The sequence below is a fragment of the Narcine bancroftii genome, chromosome 6 (assembly GCF_036971445.1).
Source record: "Narcine bancroftii isolate sNarBan1 chromosome 6, sNarBan1.hap1, whole genome shotgun sequence".
NCBI classification, from domain to species: domain Eukaryota; kingdom Metazoa; phylum Chordata; class Chondrichthyes; order Torpediniformes; family Narcinidae; genus Narcine; species Narcine bancroftii.
In genome coordinates this window covers 249,475,147-249,494,093 of record NC_091474.1, presented here as the reverse complement: position 1 = coordinate 249,494,093, position 18,947 = coordinate 249,475,147, and the positions used below count along the sequence as shown (strand labels likewise).

General features: G+C 39.4%; 1 protein-coding gene across 1 annotated transcript in view; it reads right to left on the bottom strand.

Moving 5' to 3' along the window:
- LOC138737388 (dynein axonemal heavy chain 8-like) overlaps positions 1–18,947 on the bottom strand; it is a 397,732-nt gene that overhangs the window by 237,658 nt on the left and 141,127 nt on the right. Inside the window, exon 18 of the mRNA XM_069888135.1 lies at positions 7,040–7,193. Within this exon, the coding sequence (XP_069744236.1) occupies positions 7,040–7,193 (154 nt within the window). The remainder of the gene's footprint in view (positions 1–7,039; positions 7,194–18,947) is intronic.

The window sequence follows — 18,947 nt, the reverse complement described above, 5'->3', positions numbered from 1 at the left end:
GTCCAACAAGCAACAAATAGCTCTCTCTGAAATGAACAAGATCCTTCCAGAGCAGTAACCAATGACCTTTAAGCACCAGAGCTTGATAAAAATTCATAAATGTTAAATTCTGAGCACAGTATAAGAATTACCTGATACTGGTGAACTTGGAGGAGTGAGAAGTGAGATGGGACTGTGAATCAAAGAATTTTCCTGAACATATACACATTACATACACATGATCTTAGAATTAGAAGGGGGTTAATTAGGTTGCTAAGTTAATAGTAATGAGTTAAAGTTATGTTTAAAATAAATTAAAAGTAACTTTTATTTAAGTCACCATATGTCTTTGTGAATTTCTATTGCTGCTGGGTTTTGGGGTCCTCTGGGCTTGTAACACCAGCAAATCACTGGAACCCTGTTTACATCCCAGGGATAAAAGGGAGTAGGTGAGAAAAGTGGAGATACCCTAAATATAGCTTTTTTTCCAAATTTCTTTTTATCTTTGAATCATTCCGGTACATTGGAAAATTGCGTATATCATTCTGCTATTTAGAGAATGTTTAGAGAGAGAAATAAATTGAGAATTAGTGATTGCAGTAAATTTGGTTGTATCAAAAGATATTTATGGACAGAATGTCTGAAAATGTGGATATTTTCTCGTCATATTGAGGGAAGGACAGATTCTATTTGACGAACCTGAAAGATTTTTTGACTGTATGATAGCAATGAAAACGTGGACAATTAATGCTTCCGAATAACATTTATAGAAATATCTTGAAAGTATTTTGCAAAGTCTCTAATTAAGAAACTGGATAAAGCTCATGGAATTTAGTACAATAAATTTAGATAGCTTGTGAGTGGCTGTGTGTTAGATGTCAGTAGGTACAATGGACAGTTCCTCAAATGAAGAGGATGTGAAAGTGTGAGAGGTACAACAATTTAACCCTTTTAAAACTTAAATTAAAAACCCCTACATTCATTTGTTGATGGCACAAATAGAGGCAGCAATGTAAATATGAAAGATGTGCAGTTACTCAAAATAATTTTAAAAAATCACAAAATCGTGATATTTATACCTATTATGTCATTTGATGCCATAGGTATCAAAGTTCTCATTAGACAAACCTTGGAATATTGTGAGTGTAGTCCTCAGTAAGAAAGGAGGGAGTGCAGTGCGGAATTTTCAGAATGATTAGTGATTAGGAGAGTCTGGATAAACTTCTATTGTTTATTCTGGATCATCAGATCTAAGAGCCAATAGAAGTTTATACATTATGGGAGGTTTAGACTGGGAAGAAAAGGGCGTGGCAAGATGGCGTAAGGATCAGACGTGCCTTCCAGTCCTCTCCTGACTCTATCTTATTGTTTTGTCTAGAAATGCCCGTTAAAATTCTTTAAAAGTTTAGATAACTTCAGTGCTGTTAATTTAACTTCTGATGGTACAATTGGTGAAAAAGAGCAAAAAAAAACGACAACAGATCATCAAAAAACTACATTTTCCAAAAGTTCAAGTTTTGGAGCCTACCTGTAGAAAAGACACCGGGACTCAGCGTGAAATGGATCCCAGGAGAGAGGTACAGTGTTCGGATGCAGAGCTCTATGTTACATCGGTAGAGCCCCCTGAAGAGGGTGCCAAACAGCCTTTAGAACAAAGAGTTACTCAGGTTCGCACATGCACAGTAGCATCTGACGGCAATGTTATGAATGAACCGCTTGTAGTATCATCAGCTGAAGTATTACCAGCTGAAACACCGGCTGGGGAAAGGCATTTGTCAACTGTAGTGGTGGCGCTGCAAACTGCACCTCTTGAGATAGAAGAAACTATACAACTTGATGTACTGGGAGAACTTAATACATTATGGACTGGGGAAAACCCCAGCCAGCGTCCTCCAGTCACTGCTGGAGAGGCTGTGGCTGGGGTTTCCACACGCAGTCATACTAAAAGGAAGGCAACCAGAATGAAGGAAGGAACAGAAGATCCTTTGGTTATGCAGAAGAAGCAGGAATCTGTTGAGCCAAAATCTCTTCCAATTGAAAAGATTCTTGTGAATCTTGAATCTAAATTATCTTATACAATGCAGGGATTATTCAAGATTATGACTGAACTTGGTACTAGGTTTAATACCCTGGTGAAAATACATTCTCAACAGATGGCTGAGTTTGGAGCTTTTAAGCTTGAAGTGAGAGATACATTTAATTAGTGTGAAGAAGATATAGATGAAATACAGGATCAAGTTCTTGATGTGACCAAAATTTTTGAAGACTTACGAACTCAAAATAAAAATTTGGTGAAAAAGATCGATTATTTGGAAAACCAATCCAGACAGAACAATATAACGATTATTGGTTTGCCGGAATGTATGGAGGGACCATACCCAAGAAAATTTTTTACTGAATGGATTTCGCAGGTGCTGGGTCAAGAACATTTCCTGGAAGGTATAATACTAGAACGTGCTCACAGAGTTTTGCGTAGAAGACCTATTTCAGGTCAAAGTCCAAGACCTGTTTTGGTTTGTTGCTTGAATTATTATGACAGAGAAATAATTTTACGAGTGGCTATTAGAAATGCACAACAGAGAAAATCACCCTTGATGATTCAAAATAATCGAGTTTTCTTCTATGCGGATTTGAGTCAAGAGGTTATGTTCCAACGACGGGAATTCAACCCTGCTAAAGAGTTGTTGTGAAAGAAAGGTTATAAGGCAACCTTTAGATATCCAGCTGTTTTGAAGGTTTTTCAAGATGGTTACCAATCAAAGTTCTTTGATTCTCCAAAGGAAGCTATAGCATTTGTTCAAGAGCTGCCAATCACTCAGTTTCAATGGAGATATAGTCTGCCGCGATCTCTAAGGAGACAAGAGATGGAAGAAAAGAGCCGTGCTCCAAGAAGGAATGGTCATAATGGTGACTCGGCAGTTGGAGCTGATTAAAAGAAGAGTTGTCCTTTTTTCTTCTAATGCTTTTTTTCAAAAAAAAAAGGGATTTTAAATAATGATGATGCTAGTTGAAGATGAAGTAAGAGTTGGGGGAGAGAACTGGATAGGCACTATTTTCTGAAAGTCATCTGCTACGTGTGAGTTATCTCACACCCATTTTTTTTGGGAGTTACCGCATTGCGCGGTTTAGACGGGAGGGGGTATTTTTAACCTCCTACCCATTTTTTTTTCTTTTGTTTTTGTATTATTAGATTAAAGAGTGAAGGGATTTTTTTTGTTTAAATAATAATTTTTTTTTTCCTTTTTTTTCTCTTCTTTCTTTTTTTTCTTTTTTTTTGATCGTATTAAGAGAGGGTAAGGGGGTAAGAGTTGGGTTTTTTTTTTCTAACTGTTGTAAGACATGTCGAAATGGTGGCGTTGTAAAAAATTGATGTGGGATTTTCAATTTGGAGGGTTACGGCTACCTAACTTTCAATTTTATTATGAAGCAGCTCAATTTAGATTTCTTAGCGCCTTAATGGCCACACAAGATACGCCTAGTTGGGCACAGATAGAATTGGCAGTTATTTCTGAAAAATTTTCGAATGAATTTTTATTTCGATGGAATAAAAATATGTTACGAACTTATGACGTACCAATATTGAAACATTTAATGAATTTATGGACAAGTAAATTACATAAAATGGGATTGAAAAATAAGTGGTCGGGAAGATTATCATTATATAATAATCAACTTGTTCCTTTCACGGTATCTAATACTATTTTGAAACAATGGGAGGAGAAAGGAATACATAATTTATCTGACTGTTTTTTAGAAGGTCATTTTTGTTCTTTTGTAGAATTGAAAAAGAGGTTTGATATAAGTGGTTATTCTATATTTGTGTATTATCAGTTAAGATCTTTTGTAAAACAGGTATGCGGTCGTCAAATGAATTTACTGTCTGAAACTGATTTTGAGAAATATGTGCTCTCATTTCCAAAAAAGGGTTATATATCAGGTTTGTATCGTATTTTGTTGGAAAGTGAAAGTAAAATAGATTGGGATAAAGATAAAATGAAATGGGAAAAAGATTTAAGTTTAACAATAACTGAAGAAGATTGGTCTGAAATCTGCCGTAATAGTGTTCGAAAATTGATTAATGCTAGATTGGCGATGATTAATTATAGTTTTATACATCAATTATAATTAACACCCGAAAAATTAAAAAAATTTGGTTTTAGTAAGTCAGATCTTTGTTTTCGTTGTGATCAGGTTTCTGGTACTTTTTTACATGCTGTTTGTTTGTGTGATCGGTTACAACAATTTTGGAAAGGTATTCAATCTGTATTTAATAATCTATATAATCTTCATATTGTATTAGACCCTGATATATTTTTATTAGGGAATATGCAACCGTTGATTGATTTAGAATTAGATAATTACCAGACAGCATGGTATCTTTTATTTACTTAGCGCTGGCAGTGGCCAAGAAATGTATAGCGATTACTTGGAAGAATAGAAATGTATTGTCTTTAGAGAGGTGGTATTCAGAGATATATGATAAGATGTCTTTTTATAAGGTAAAGGGGACCCCATTCATTGTTTATATACAATTTAAATAAGTTTGAATTAATCATTTTTTTCTTTAAAAAAACTTTTTTTATTATATATTTTTTCTTTATATATGTTTTCTTTTTTTTAGTTTTTTTTATTATTAATTGTTTTTTTTTCGTTTAAATTCTTTTTGTTTTTGTTTTTTCATATATATTCTTATATAATAAAATTTTTTTGGATTAATAATTAATACTTAATTAATTTTTTTTTAATATATCGATCTTTTTTTTAAGATATATATTTTTTATTTTTTTTATTATACTAATAGTATTAATTCTTCACTTTTTATCGTGGGGGTGGGGAGGGGGGGTTTAGGGGTTAAAATAGTTTTTTTTAGTTTTAGTTGTTAGGGGGAGATGCCGAGATTGGTATTGTATTAACTATGTTACTTTGTACTTGTATTACTTTATTTTGTATTTTTTCTGTACGTGAATTACTTACTTTCTTCATATGTTAAAATTAATAAATAAAGTTTTGAAAAAAAAAAAGACTGGGAAGAAAACAAGAATTTTTCTCCCAGCATGGAAATTTAAAATATTAGGTTGAAAGTGAGGGGGTGGGGGGAGGGAGTTTAAAGGAGATATGCAAGGCAGAGTGGAAGGTGCTTGAAATATATGGCTAGAGTGGATGGTGTAAACAGATACAAACGTAACATTTACGAGGCATTTAGACAGAATCATGAAGCTTTCAGGGAAGGGTGGGATATGGATCATATTCAGACATACAGAATTAGCCAAATCCTTCACAGGCACTGGCATTCCGTCCATCTTAAGAAAGCAGCTACATTGCCCTGGTCACACGCTTTGCTCAGTGAAACCTTCAGGTAGGTGTAAAAGCCTGGTCCAGCACCTTTTGGTTCAACAATAGTTTTTTTTTTTCCAATTGCTATCAAGCTTTTGAACCTCCCCATGCACATAACCATACACCTGTCTGTCTGCACGATTAAAGTGGGGTTTTTTTGCCTCTCTTCTGTCTTGGTGTCTTGTGGTAATTTAATTGATACTACTGTATCTTACATACCTGTGGGGCAAGTATTCAAGTGCATCTGTGTATTATACTTGTGTATATGGCAATAAAGTCATATTCATACCCATCACTTCATTTGACATAATTCATGGGATAGAAATTGTGGGCAAAGGGGGTCTGTTCCTGTTTGTCAGATATAATCCTTCAGGTCACTGCTTCTTCATCAGAAAGGTTAGGAATTAAGTTTGAAGTGGGAGAGAAAAGGGGAAAGTGTGAAAACTACACATCTAAATTTGAAGATGGCTCTAACCTAGACCATAAGACCTGCACAGTTAGTGTAGGGCAGCACAGGTAGCATAGCAGTTTGCTCAGCACTGTTACAGCACCAGTGATCAGGACCTGGGTTTGAATCCCATGCTGTCTGTAAGGAGTTTGTATGTTCTCTCCATGTCTGCGTGGGTTTTTCCCGAGGACTCTGGTTTCATCCCACCCTTCAAAAATCATACCAGTGGTTGAAGGTCAATTGGGTGGCATAAAAATTTAAAATAAGATAGAGGAGCAGAAATAGACTATTCAGCCCATCAAGTCTGCCCCACTATTCAATCATGAGCTGATCCATTTTCCCACACTCCCACTCCCACTCCCTATAACCTTTAATGCACTAGTTAATCCAGAACTGATTAATCTCTGCCTTACATATACCAAACAATTTGGCCTCTACAATTAACAGTGGCCACAAATTCCACAGATTCACCTCTCTCTAGCTAAAGAAAATTCTCCACATCTCTCTTCCAAGTGAACACTCTTCAGTCCTCTTGTCCTAGATTCTCCCACCATAGGTAATACCTTTCTACATCTACTCTGTCCATGCCTTTCAACATTCAAAGTGTTTCAATGAAATCTCCCCTCATTCTCCTAAATTCCAACGTCAATACATCCTTTCATAAATTAGGAGCCCAAAACTGCTCACAATATACCAAGTGAGGTCTCACTGGTGCCTTACAAGGTCTCAACATCACATCCCTGCTCTTATATTCTATTCTTCTTGAAAGCCAACTTAAGTACAGTATGCTGGATAGCTGGGATGAGAAACTTACAATGCAAGAGAGGTCAAAAATATACAGATGTAGATGGATCCACTTGTTTGTCATCTATATTAATGACTTTGATGATAATGGAGATGGCCTGGTGAGTAAGGTTGTGGATATCTCCAAGATTGGTGGTATACTGGACAGTGAAGAATCTGAAGATGACATTGAGGCACATTGCATATTAATCAGTTATTAATATGATGAAGGAGAGGAATTGCTTTTCTTTTCTTTTCCAATTTCTTTCATCTTTAATTACAAAAGGAGAGAATCTGAATATTTAAAACTGTCAAATTATATATTAGAGGTGAAAAATGGAACCACAGGACATGCCAGGAGGTGACAGTGTGTACGTAAGATAGTTTATTATAAACAGGTGATGGAAATTGGAGATGGATATAAAATTACAAAGAACAGAAGAGAAGATGAGGCCTAATCCTTCTCCTATACTCATTCGTTAAGAAACTACATACCTCTCCAGAAGAGAGCACATTGTTGAGATACTCAAGAAAGGATTCTTCCTTTATTTCATTATCCGTGAATATGAAAGTGATGCCCTTCCCCTCTGCTCCAGCTGTTCTATACAGTATCTTCAGGTCATCCATCAGATTGGCAGCATTATATGCTCTAAAGGATGCAATGAAATAGACATTATTTTACAGCAAAAATATTCACGTGTTCAGCACCTTGAACATGGTTAAATGAGAAATGTGAATAGCTGCTGAGAAATGGGTTGGGTTGAAATGAATAAGAGCAGGAGGGCAAGGCTCACTTCACTCAGTGTCACCAAACTAAGAAACTGATTATTGACTTCAGGAAGAGAAAGCTAGAGTTCTCTCTATGTTCTCTCTATATTGCACAGTCAGTTTGTTTACATTTGTTATCTATTTACAGTTCTTTTATTTGTTTACATGTTTACATTGTGTACAGTTTGATTTTTGCACTACCAATAAGTGGCAATTCTGCCTGGCCCACAGGAAAAAGAATCTCAGGGTTGTATGTGATGTCATGTGTGCACTCTGACAATAAATCTAAAATCTGAACATCTGAAATCTAAATCTGAGAATATAGTCTTGTAAGAATTGCAAGCATAACGTAGAGTAGAAAAAATGAATGTGATGCTGAGAAGCCAAAACAGCAGTTAAAAGAGGCTACAAACCAAAATACTCTGAATATCTAACAAATTAACATAAACTATTAAAAATACTCAGCAGCCTAGCAACACCTGGAAGGAGAGAAACAGAGTTAATATTTTGGATCAACTTCAGGAGGCTTTTCGAAAGAAAAGCCACAAATGAAGACAAACCTTTATCTCCTGGTTAAACAGAAGACTGACATATAAATGGCAACTATTTCAATAACTACATGACTTTTGACAAAACATTAATTTGCCAAATAAACTCAGTGACATTATCCAACTTACAACAAACGTGAAGCATAATTTTCATTGCTAACATTATGTTAGCATTTTCTGAGTTTAGATGAAATCTCCTCTCATTCTTCTGGACTAATATAGTCTATATTGGCATTTTGACATTTGACATTTGGGTACTAATCCTAAAAAAGAGATATGAGAACCTTGGGAATCTGGCAAATTGAATCCAAAATACCCAGTGATAGGAGACAAAGGATAGTGCATAATTATTGTTTGACTGGATGCCTGTGGCCAGAGAGTATAACACGTGGATCATTTGACTGGTCACCTGTGGCCAGAGGGTATAACACATGGATCATTTGACTGGATGCCTATGGCCAGAGGGTATAACACATTGATTATTTGACTGGACGTCTGTGGCCAGAGGGTATAACACATGGATCATTTGACTGGATGTCTGTGGCCAGAGGGTATAACACATGGATCATTTGACTGGACGTCTGTGGCCAGAGGGTATAACACATGCATAATTTGACTGGACGCCTGTGACCAGAGGGTATAACACATGGATCAGGGCTGGGAACTTGGCTGTTTGTGATGAGAATTGACAACATAGATGTTAATGTAAGATTTTGGTGCGATGAGCAGAGAAATGGCAGATAGAATTCAATCCTGAAGAATGTTAGGTGTTGTGGTGGAACCATTGTTAATACTGTTTGTATCTGTATGGCTGGTCCACCCCTTGTTGATTGTACCTGTGACTCCTTCCCCTTGATTCCCCTAATAAAGGAGGCAACACCGTAACCCCTCACAGGTCAACAACATGAGATGTGCCTTCTGTTTATGGAATAAAAGCCTCTCAGTCAGGTAACATCTAGCCTTTTGGGTTATTGATAGCACATCAATTTTATTACCATAATTATTTGGATTAGACAAGTGGCTGAGACCAGAGAGACTGGAAATTGACCCGCAATCACTGGAAGCATCCAACAATTTTGAACTTTGGCTACGCTGCTTTAATGTTTTTCTTCAGACCTCTACCATGATCGCCCAAACCAACACAGATAAGCTAAACTTACTGCTCTCACAGTCGGGCACCGCGTTTAGAGACTGGGAGACATTCACTAAAGCAATGTACATTCAGTACCTGGCCCAGGTGAATGAAGTCTACACCAGGCATGTCCTAGCCATGCATAAGGGAGCAACCCAGGGAGTCGATTGATAATTACCTTCGCGTGCTGTGAGACCTCAGAATGGCCTGTGGCTACAAGGCTGTATCAGCAGAAGAGTACACAGATGAGCTGATCCAAAACGCCTGTGTGACAGGCATCAGATTGGATTACATTCAGCAGCGACTGCTAGAACAGGGTGAGCTGAAGCTAAAGAAAGCCATTGAACTAGCCAAAACTCTGGAAGTATCCACATGGACTCTTTCTTGACCGATAACGCAGCCGGTGTGTGGGGACTTGCGGGTGGCGCCATCTTGGGGCATGGGATTGTGGACCACCCCATGTCCCGACTTGACTATGGCTGCCTCCACCACTGGCAAGCACCAAATTGCTACTTCTGTGGCTACCCCAGAAAGTGCTGCCCGGCACAGGACGTGGTCTGTACCAGCTGCAGGAAGAAGGGACACTACACAAAGGTATCAAATTCTAATCCAAGCAGCACCACATGCGGACAGTGGGGGCCACCGCCATCTATGATGATGTCATTTCTGATGAACCACAGCAGCACTGCATGTGCCCTGTGAGGGCCACCATCTCTGACACCGCCATCATACCAGACCAAAAGCCAGTACAGCGGACCAGAAAGCAACGCTGCTCTGGCTTCAGTCACTCCCGACCAAAGCAGCTCTCATCAGCTTGTCAGGTCAGTGATGAACAGGGAGGTAAATGGGCACAAGATGAGCTTCTTGTTCAATAGCGTGAACACTGAGAGCTTCATCCATCCTGACATGGTGCAGTGTTACTCTCTCATGGTGAGACCAGTGAGTTACAGAGTCTTCACAGTCTCTAACCCTGTTAGAGACTGAGAACAACTGTAGTTGCATAGTGATGCTGACTGTGTGTGATGCCAAAGGTCTGTGTGACCATTCTACTGGGGTTGGACATTCAGTGCCTTGTTAAGAGTGTCACCATGGAATATGATAGGTCTCATTCCACCCCCCTCCATGGTCTGCAGCCAACAGTTTTTAAACTGCCCACCCTCCCCTCCAAACATGTCCAACCAGCAACCCATGATCCGCCCAATGTGTGTGACCTGTGGGCTCTCCACTCTCCAGATTTCCTCCCACCTTTGTTTGCCAACCTCACCCCCAACTGTAAGCTAATCGCCACCAAGAGCAGATGATGCAGCGCTGGGGACAGGACCTTTATCAAATCAGAGTTGAGGTGGCTCCTGACCGAGGAGATCCTTGAATCCAGTATCAGTCCCTGGAGAGCTCGGATAGAGGTGGTTGAAAGTGGGGAAAAACACAGAATGGTTATCAACTAAAGTCAGATCATTAACATGTTTATACAACTGGATGCGTACTCCCTCCCCCACAGAGGCTGCATAGTTAACCAAATCACCTAATATGGGTATTTTCCACCATTGACAAAGTTGGCATACCACCAGCTCCCTATCCAGCTGGAGGAAAGCCAGAACACCACGTTTGAGGTGGATAGCTGTCTCTACCACTTTCTGAGGGTCCCCTTCGGGGTCAGCAATGGAGTCTCCATCTTCCAGAGGGAGATGGACTGAATGGTGGACAAGCACGGGCTGCTGACCATATTCCCCTACCTCGATAATGTCACTATCTATGGCCACGAACTGCTAGACCATGATGTCAATCTCCAGAAATTTCTCCAGACGGCCAAAAGACTTAACCTCACCTACAACAAGGATAAATGTGTATTCCACACTTCACACCTGGTTATACTCAGCTGCGTCGTGGAGAATGGAGTTATTGGCCCCAATCCCGACTGCATGCACCCCCTATTGGAGCTCCCACTTCCCCACAGGCTCAGGGCCCTGAAAAGATGCCTGGAGTTTTCTTCTATTATGCCCAGTGGGTCCCCAACTACGCTAATAAGGCTGACACCTTATAAAAGCCATCTTCTTTCCCTGTCAGCAGAAGCTGGTGAGGCCTTTAGCTGCATCAAAGGCGATATTGCCAAGGCCACGATGCACGATGTGGACATATCTACCCTGTTCCAGATGGAGCGTGATGCATCCGACTTTGTCCTGGCCACCACACTTAACCAGGCCAGCAGACCTGTAGCATTTTTCTCCCACACCTTCCAAGGCCCCAAGATCCAGCTCTCCTCCATCAAGAAGGAGGTTCAGGCCATCGTTGAGATGGTATGGCTCTGGAGGCACTATCTTCCCAGCAAATGATTTACCATGCTGAGTGACCAATGTGTAGTCACTTTCATGTTCAATGAACAAGCAGTAGGGTAAAATCAAGAATGACAAGATTCTGAAGTGGAGAATTGAACTCTACACCTACAACTATGATATCCTGTACTGGCCTGGAAAGCTAACATTAGGACGATGACCAGAAACTATCAGGTCTGTGTGGGGTGTAAACCACACTTCTACCAGCCAGACAGGTTGCACCTGATTAAGGCCACCCTCCCTTTTGAGCGCTTGAGCACAGATTTCAAGGGGGCCCTGTCTCAACATCATTGACGAGTACTCACATTTCCCCTTTGCTATTCTCTGCCTGGACATGACCACTGCCACTGTCATTAATGCCTTGCGCAATCTCTTCACCCTGCTATATTTATAGCAACTGGGGGTCCTCCTTCATGAGTGATGAGCTGTGCCAATATCTGCTGGCCAGAGGTATTACTATGAGCAGGACCACCAGCTACAACCCTGAGGGAACAGCCAGGAGGAAAAGGAGTATGCCACTGTCTGGAAGGCTGTCCTTCTAGGCCTGAGGTCAAAAGGCCTGCCTGTCTCTCACTGGCAAGAGGTTGTCCCCAAAGCGCCCCATGCCATCAGATCCCTCCTGTGCACCACCACCATTGCCACCCTACATGAAAGGTTGTTTCTCTTTCCCAGGAAGTCCATGTCGGGGACCACGTTGCCATCCTAGTTGACATCTCCAGGAGCCAGTCCTGCTCTGGAAGCATGTGAGAAGCCATAAGTCCAACCCATTGCTTGAGTGGATCCACCTCCTCCACGCCAACCCCCAATATGCATACGTGGTGTACCTGGATAGGCGCGAGGACACTGTGTCCATCTGGGATCTGGCGCATGGGGGAGACCTCAGGACTCTGGTTGACCAATCAGTATATCCACCCCCCACAACATACCATGTCACCTTACCCCAGCCCCAACTGTTCAAGTTCAGTCACCAGACACCCCACCACCCAACAATGACCAGACTGTCCAGGAGTCAACAGCTGAGCCACAGCTGGTGCTATAATGGCCACAATGGCGGACAAGACCACTGAACAGACTGAATTTGTGATGGACATGGAACACACTTCACCCCACTAGACTTCTTTCAAAAGAGAGGGTGAATGTGGTGGAGGCAATGGTAATACTGTTTGTATGTTTATGGCTGGCCTGCCCCTTGCCGATTGTACCTGTGGCTCCTCCTTGATTCCCCAAATAAAGGTGGCAACACCATAACCCCTCCCTTGAACAAGTTCGGGTCTTGGGTCAGCAACATGAGACGTGCCTTTTGTTTATGGTAATAAAACCCTATCAGTCAAGTAACTTCTAGTCTTTGGAGTTATTGATAGCACAGCAGGTGTTCCATTTGGACAGGAGAAATGAAGGATAGGTATCTACAAACTATTGGCATAAGTGTCCAAGGAAGCCTGAAGGTAGCAGCACCAGTATAAGGACTTTAAGAAGGTAAATGGAATACTTGCTTTCATCCCCTCTACCCCCAGACGCATTAAACATAGAATCCACCTCATCCTCACCTACCACCACACCAGCCTCTGCATCCACCACATTATTTGCTGGAATTTCCAGAACTTACCATGGGATCTCACCACCATACACATTTTCCTTTCTCCTCCCCTCCCTTCTGTAGAGACCACTCCCTCCATGATTCCCTTGTGCACTCCCCACCTATCGCGTGCACCCCCCCCCAGCACCTTCCCCAGTGGCCGCAGGAGGTGCAACAATTGCACCCACACCTCTTCCCTCATCACAGTCCGGGGCCGCAAACAGGCCTTTCAACTGAAGCAATACTTCACTGGTGTTTCCACAGAACTGATTTACTACATTGGTGCTCTTTTTGTGGCCTTCCCTACAATGAAGAGACCAGTCGGAAATTGGGAGTTTGCTTCACTCCGTCCGTAACAACAGAGACCTCCCAGTAGCCAACCATTTCAATTCTGAACCACACTCCCAGACTCACATGTCTGTCCATGGCCTTGTGCACTATTCCACTCTGACCACCCACAGACCGGATGAAGAACACCTGCCAACATTCTTCCATACCTTGATGAAGAGCACAAGCCCAAAACGTCGGTTATGTATTTTTATCTTTGCTACATAGAGGACACTGTTTGACCAGCTGAATTTCTCCAACATTTTGTATTTTTACTTCAACCAAAGTGTCTCCAGCCTGTCGTGATTGACTTCTTCTACTTGATTTCATTTGCTGAGACATTTTCTTCTCAAAGGAAGGAGGCTCCAATTTCATAAAACATCAGTTAAGCCACAGTTTGAGTACAACATACAGCTCTGGTCAGAGAGGTATAGGAAAGATATGATTTCATTGCAGATGCTGCAAAGATTCAACAGAATCAAACCAATCAGCAAGTGAGGCATCAGTCATCGGCAGAAATGGGCAATAAACATTTTGGGTCAGAACCATTTTTCAAGTCTCAGTGGATGCTGCCTGATCTGTGAGTTCCTCCAGCCTCTCTGTTTGCTCAAGATTCCAGCATCTTCAATTTCTTGTGTTAAAACAGGGAACACAGTTCATATGACGAAGGAGGGAAGCCAGGTATAATAATAAAACAAAAGAAAGGGTCATATAAATTGTCTTGGAAAAGCAGCAAACCTGAGGACTGGGAGAGATTTATAATTCAGTAGAGGAAGAGAAAGGCTCCAATTAGAAGGGGAGTGGTGGGAGGGGAGGGGGTGGGGGAAACAACGTATGAGAGTAAACTTTCAGGGAACATAAAAACTGGCTTCAAAAACCTCTATAGATATCTAAAGGGAGACAGCCTATTCCAAGCAAATGTAGATCCCTTGAAGTGAACATCAGGGGAATTCATACTGGGCAACAAGAAAATAGCAATCATTTGAATAAATTATTTTGTTCTGTCTTCACTCAGGAAGGTGCACATAATATTCTGAAAATAATATGAGTCTGAGGGACTAACATAGAGGAGGAATTAAGGATATTGTTATCAGTGGTGAAAACGTGTTAGGTAATTTGATGATGCTGAAAGTCAATCCCTAAAGCATGACAGGCTGCATCCCAGAGAAAATGTTTCCAGTAATGGGATACTTTTTTTTTAAAATTTTTTATTTTTCACACCATAAATCACATTAGCCATGATATACACTTTTTCTTTTTCACACATATACAGTGACTTTTTCTCCCCCCCCTCCCTCCTCCCAAGCCACCCCCCCATCCCCCCCCCTCTCATCCATTTTAGTTATACAATCTAGGTTGCATTAATTCAGTCAGACAATGTTGTCATTCAGCAAAAATACACCAGAAATTCTACTGAGTCCATTCTTTTCTTTCCTTCTCCTTCCATCAACTTAGGTAATGTTTGTCCCCGGTAGGTTTTCGCTATTGTATTTAATGTAAGGCTCCCATACTTGTTCGAATATTTCAATATTATTTCTTAAACTATATGTTATTTTTTCTAATGGAATACATTTATTCATTTCTATATACCATAGTTGTATTTTCAAATTATCTTCCAATTTCCAGGTTGACATAATACATTTTTTTGCTACGGCTAGGGCTATCTTAACAAATCTTTTTTGTGCATCCTCCAAATCAATTCCAAATTCTTTGTTGTCAGGACAAAAGAGGACACCCTCAAAATAAAAAGATGCGCCTTTAGAACAGATATGAGGAGAAATTTCATCACCCAGAGGGTGGTGAATCTGTGAAATTCGTTGCTGCAGACAGCTATGGCGGCTATATTTTTAAATTTTTTTTTAATTTTTCACACTATAAACCATATTGATCAAGATACATACATTTTCCTTCTTAAATATATACAGTGTAGTTTTCTCCACCCCTTCCCTCCTCCCCTACCTCCCTCCCTCACCTCCCCTCCCATTTATTTAAAGTTCAGAATATAAGATACGTTAAACCCGTCAAACAATGTTGACACTCAATAAAAATAAACAAGAAATTCCACAGAGTTAGTTCTTTTCATTATCTTCTCCTTCTGTCATTTTAGGTGGTAGATGTCCATGGTAGGTTTTCTCTATCGTGTTTCATGTATGGCTCCCATATTTGTTCAAATATTGTAATGTTATTTCTTAAATTATATGTTATTTTTTCTAATGGAATACATTTATTCATTTCTATATACCATTGTTGTATTCTCAAGTTATCTTCTAATTTCCAGGTTGACATAATACATTTTTTTGCTACAGCTAGGGCTATCATAACAAATCTTTTTTGTGCTCCATCCAAATCGAGTCCAAATTCTTTGTTTTTTATATTACTTAGGAGGAAGATCTCTGGGTTTTTTGGTATATTGCTTTTTGTGATTTTATTTAATATCTGGTTTAGATCTTCCCAAAAGTTTTTCACTTTCTCACATGTCCAAATTGCATGAATTGTTGTTCCCATTTCCTTTTTACAGCGAAAACATCTATCTGATACTGTTGGGTCCCATTTATTTAACTTTTAAGGTGTAATGTATAGCCTGTGTATCCAGTTATATTGTATCATACGTAACCTCGTGTTTATTGTATTTCTCATAGTTCTGGAGCATAACTTCTCCCATGTTTCATTCTTTATCTTTATGTTTAAATCTTGTTCCCATTTTTGTTTAGTTTTACCATTTGTTTCCTTGTTCTCCTTTTCTTGTAGTTTAATATACATGTTTGTTACAAATTTTTTGATTATCATTGTGTCTGTAATCACATATTCAAAACTACTTCCTTCTGGTAACCTCAGACTGTTTCCCAATTTAACAGAACCAGAAATATCAATAAAAGAATTACATAGGAAATTGAAGGAATATGGAGAAGTATTGGGGTACAAGATCAACGCAAATAAAAGTGAAGCAATGCCAATGAATAATGCGGATTTCACAAAGTTTAAGAAAGAATCGCCATTTAGATGGCAAACGCAAGCAATGCAATACCTAGGTATACAACTAAATAAAAACCTAGGATATCTATATAAACTCAATTAGCATCCATTAATGAAAAAATTACAAGACGACTTAGAGCATTGGAAAGACTTACCACTAACACTGATAGGAAGGATAAACTGTATTAAAATGAACATTTTCCCAAGGATACAATACCTATTTCAGTCATTACCAATACACCTAACAGAGAAATTCTTCAAGGAGTTAAAGAAAATAATAAGGAAATTCTAATGGAAAGGGGGGAAACCGAGGATAGCACTAGATAAATTAACAGAATGGTACAAACAAGAAGGCTTACAACTACCAAACTTTAAGAATTATTATAGAGCCGCACAATTAAGATACCTATCAGATTTTTATCAAACAAGAGAAAAACCAGATTGGGCCAGATTAGAACTATATAAAATAGGGGAGAAGATACCTGAACATATACTATATAAATGGGATGAAAAATTGGTGCAATGTAGGAATTCACTGCTATTGCATCATCTGCTCAACATTTGGAAGAAGATTCATGTAGAAAGGAATAAAACAAATTACCAACTACCAAAACTAATACTGACGCAAAATCAACTAATCCCTTTTACAATAGATAACCTTTCCTTCAGAGAATGAGAGAGAAAAGGGATCAAAAGAATAGAAAATTGTTTTTCAGGAAATAAATTATTATCCTTTGAACAAATGAAGGATAAATATAATATAACTCATGATACAATGTTTGCATACTACCAACTGAAAACCTACTTGAAGGACAAATTGGGAAACAGTCTGAGGTTACCAGAAGGAAGCGATTTTGAATATGTGATTACAGACACAATGATAATCAAAAAATTTGTAACAAACATGTACATCAAACTGCAAGAAAAGGAAAACGAGGAAACAAACGGTAAACCTAAACAAAAATGGGAACAAGATCTAAACATAAAGATAAAGAATGAAACATGGGAGAAGCTATGCTCCGGAACGATGAGAAATACAATAAACACGAGGATACGCATGATACAATATAACTGGATACACAGGCTATACATCACACCTTAAAAGTTAAATAAATAGGACCCAACAGTATCAGACAGATGTTTTCACTGTAAAAAGGAAACGGGAACAACAATTCATGCAATTTGGACATGTGAGAAAGTGGAAAAATTTTGGGAAGATCTAAACCAGGTATTAAATAAAATCACAAAAAGCAATATACCAAAAAACCCAGAGATCTTCCTCCTAAATAATATAAGAAACAAAGAATTTGGACTCGATTTGGATGGAGCACAAAAAAGATTTGTTATGATAGCCCTAGCTGTAGCAAAAAAATGTATTATGTCAACCTGGAAATTAGAAGACAATTTGAGAATACAACAATGGTATATAGAAATAAATAAATGTATTCCATTAGAAAAAATAACCTATAATTTAAGAAATAACATTACAAAATTCGAACAAATATGGGAACCATACATGAAATACATAAGAGAAATCCTACCATGAACTTCCACCACCTAAAATGACAGAAGGAGAAGATAATGAAAAGAACTGACTCAGTGGAATTTCTTGTTTATTTTTATTAAGTGACATTGTTTTAACGGGTTTAATGTATCTTATAGATTGAACTTCAAATAAATGGGGAAGGGGGTGAGGGAGGGAGGGAAGGGGGAAGAAAATGACACTGTATATATTTAAGAAGAAAAATGTCTGTATGTATCCTGGTCAATATGGTTTATAATGTGAAAAATAAAATTAAAAAAAAACCTGCATCTCCTCTATTTTGTACACATCTGTCCTGGCCCACGCTGCTTCTAGAAGCCACAAGGATGGGATTTCCCTTGTCCTTATCCTCCACATTCAACATTTCCACCATCTACCATGTGATTCCACCACCAAACACATCATAACCTCACCACTTTCCGCATTGACCCTTCCCTCCATAACTGCCTCATCCCTTCCCACTAATCGCCCCCTTAGTACCCACCCCTGTGAGAAAATGTTACAATTACACTCACGCCTCCTCCCTCAACATCATTTAGGGCTCCAAAAAGTCCTTGCAAGTGAAGCAACATTTCACTTTTGAATATGCAGGGCTCATCTACTACAACCGGTACTCCCACTGTGGTCTCCTCTACATTGCATGAACGGGACACTGTAATGGATTTGTGTTCATATTAATCTTTAAAATTAAGTTAAAATTTTATATATATTTATGGTAAAGGTTTTAGGTGGACAGGGGCACACTCACACACAGACAGTCTGAGAAGTTCGCCACCTGACCAGGTTCATTACCCAGAACTAAATCCAGTATGGCCTCTCCTCTTGTCAGCTGGTTCACATACTGTGTCAAGAATCCTTCTTGGACAAACCTGACAAATTTAGCCCCATCCATCCCTCTTGTCATAAGGAGGTGCCAGTCAATATTGGGGAAGTTGAAGTCACCCATTCCAAAATCTGCCTGTGTATCTGCTCCTCAGTGTCCCGAGGGCTATTTGCAGGCCTGTAGACTACTCCCAGCACAGTGATTGCTCCCATCCTATATCTGACTTCCACCCACACCGACTCAGTGGACACTCCCTCTACAGCCTCCTCCTTTTCTATAGCTTTGATTGTCCCTGACCAGTAATTCACTCCCCTTGGCACCACTCCCCCTTCTCTTACTTCCCATCCTATTCCTTTTAAAACACCTAAGCCTTGGTACCTGCA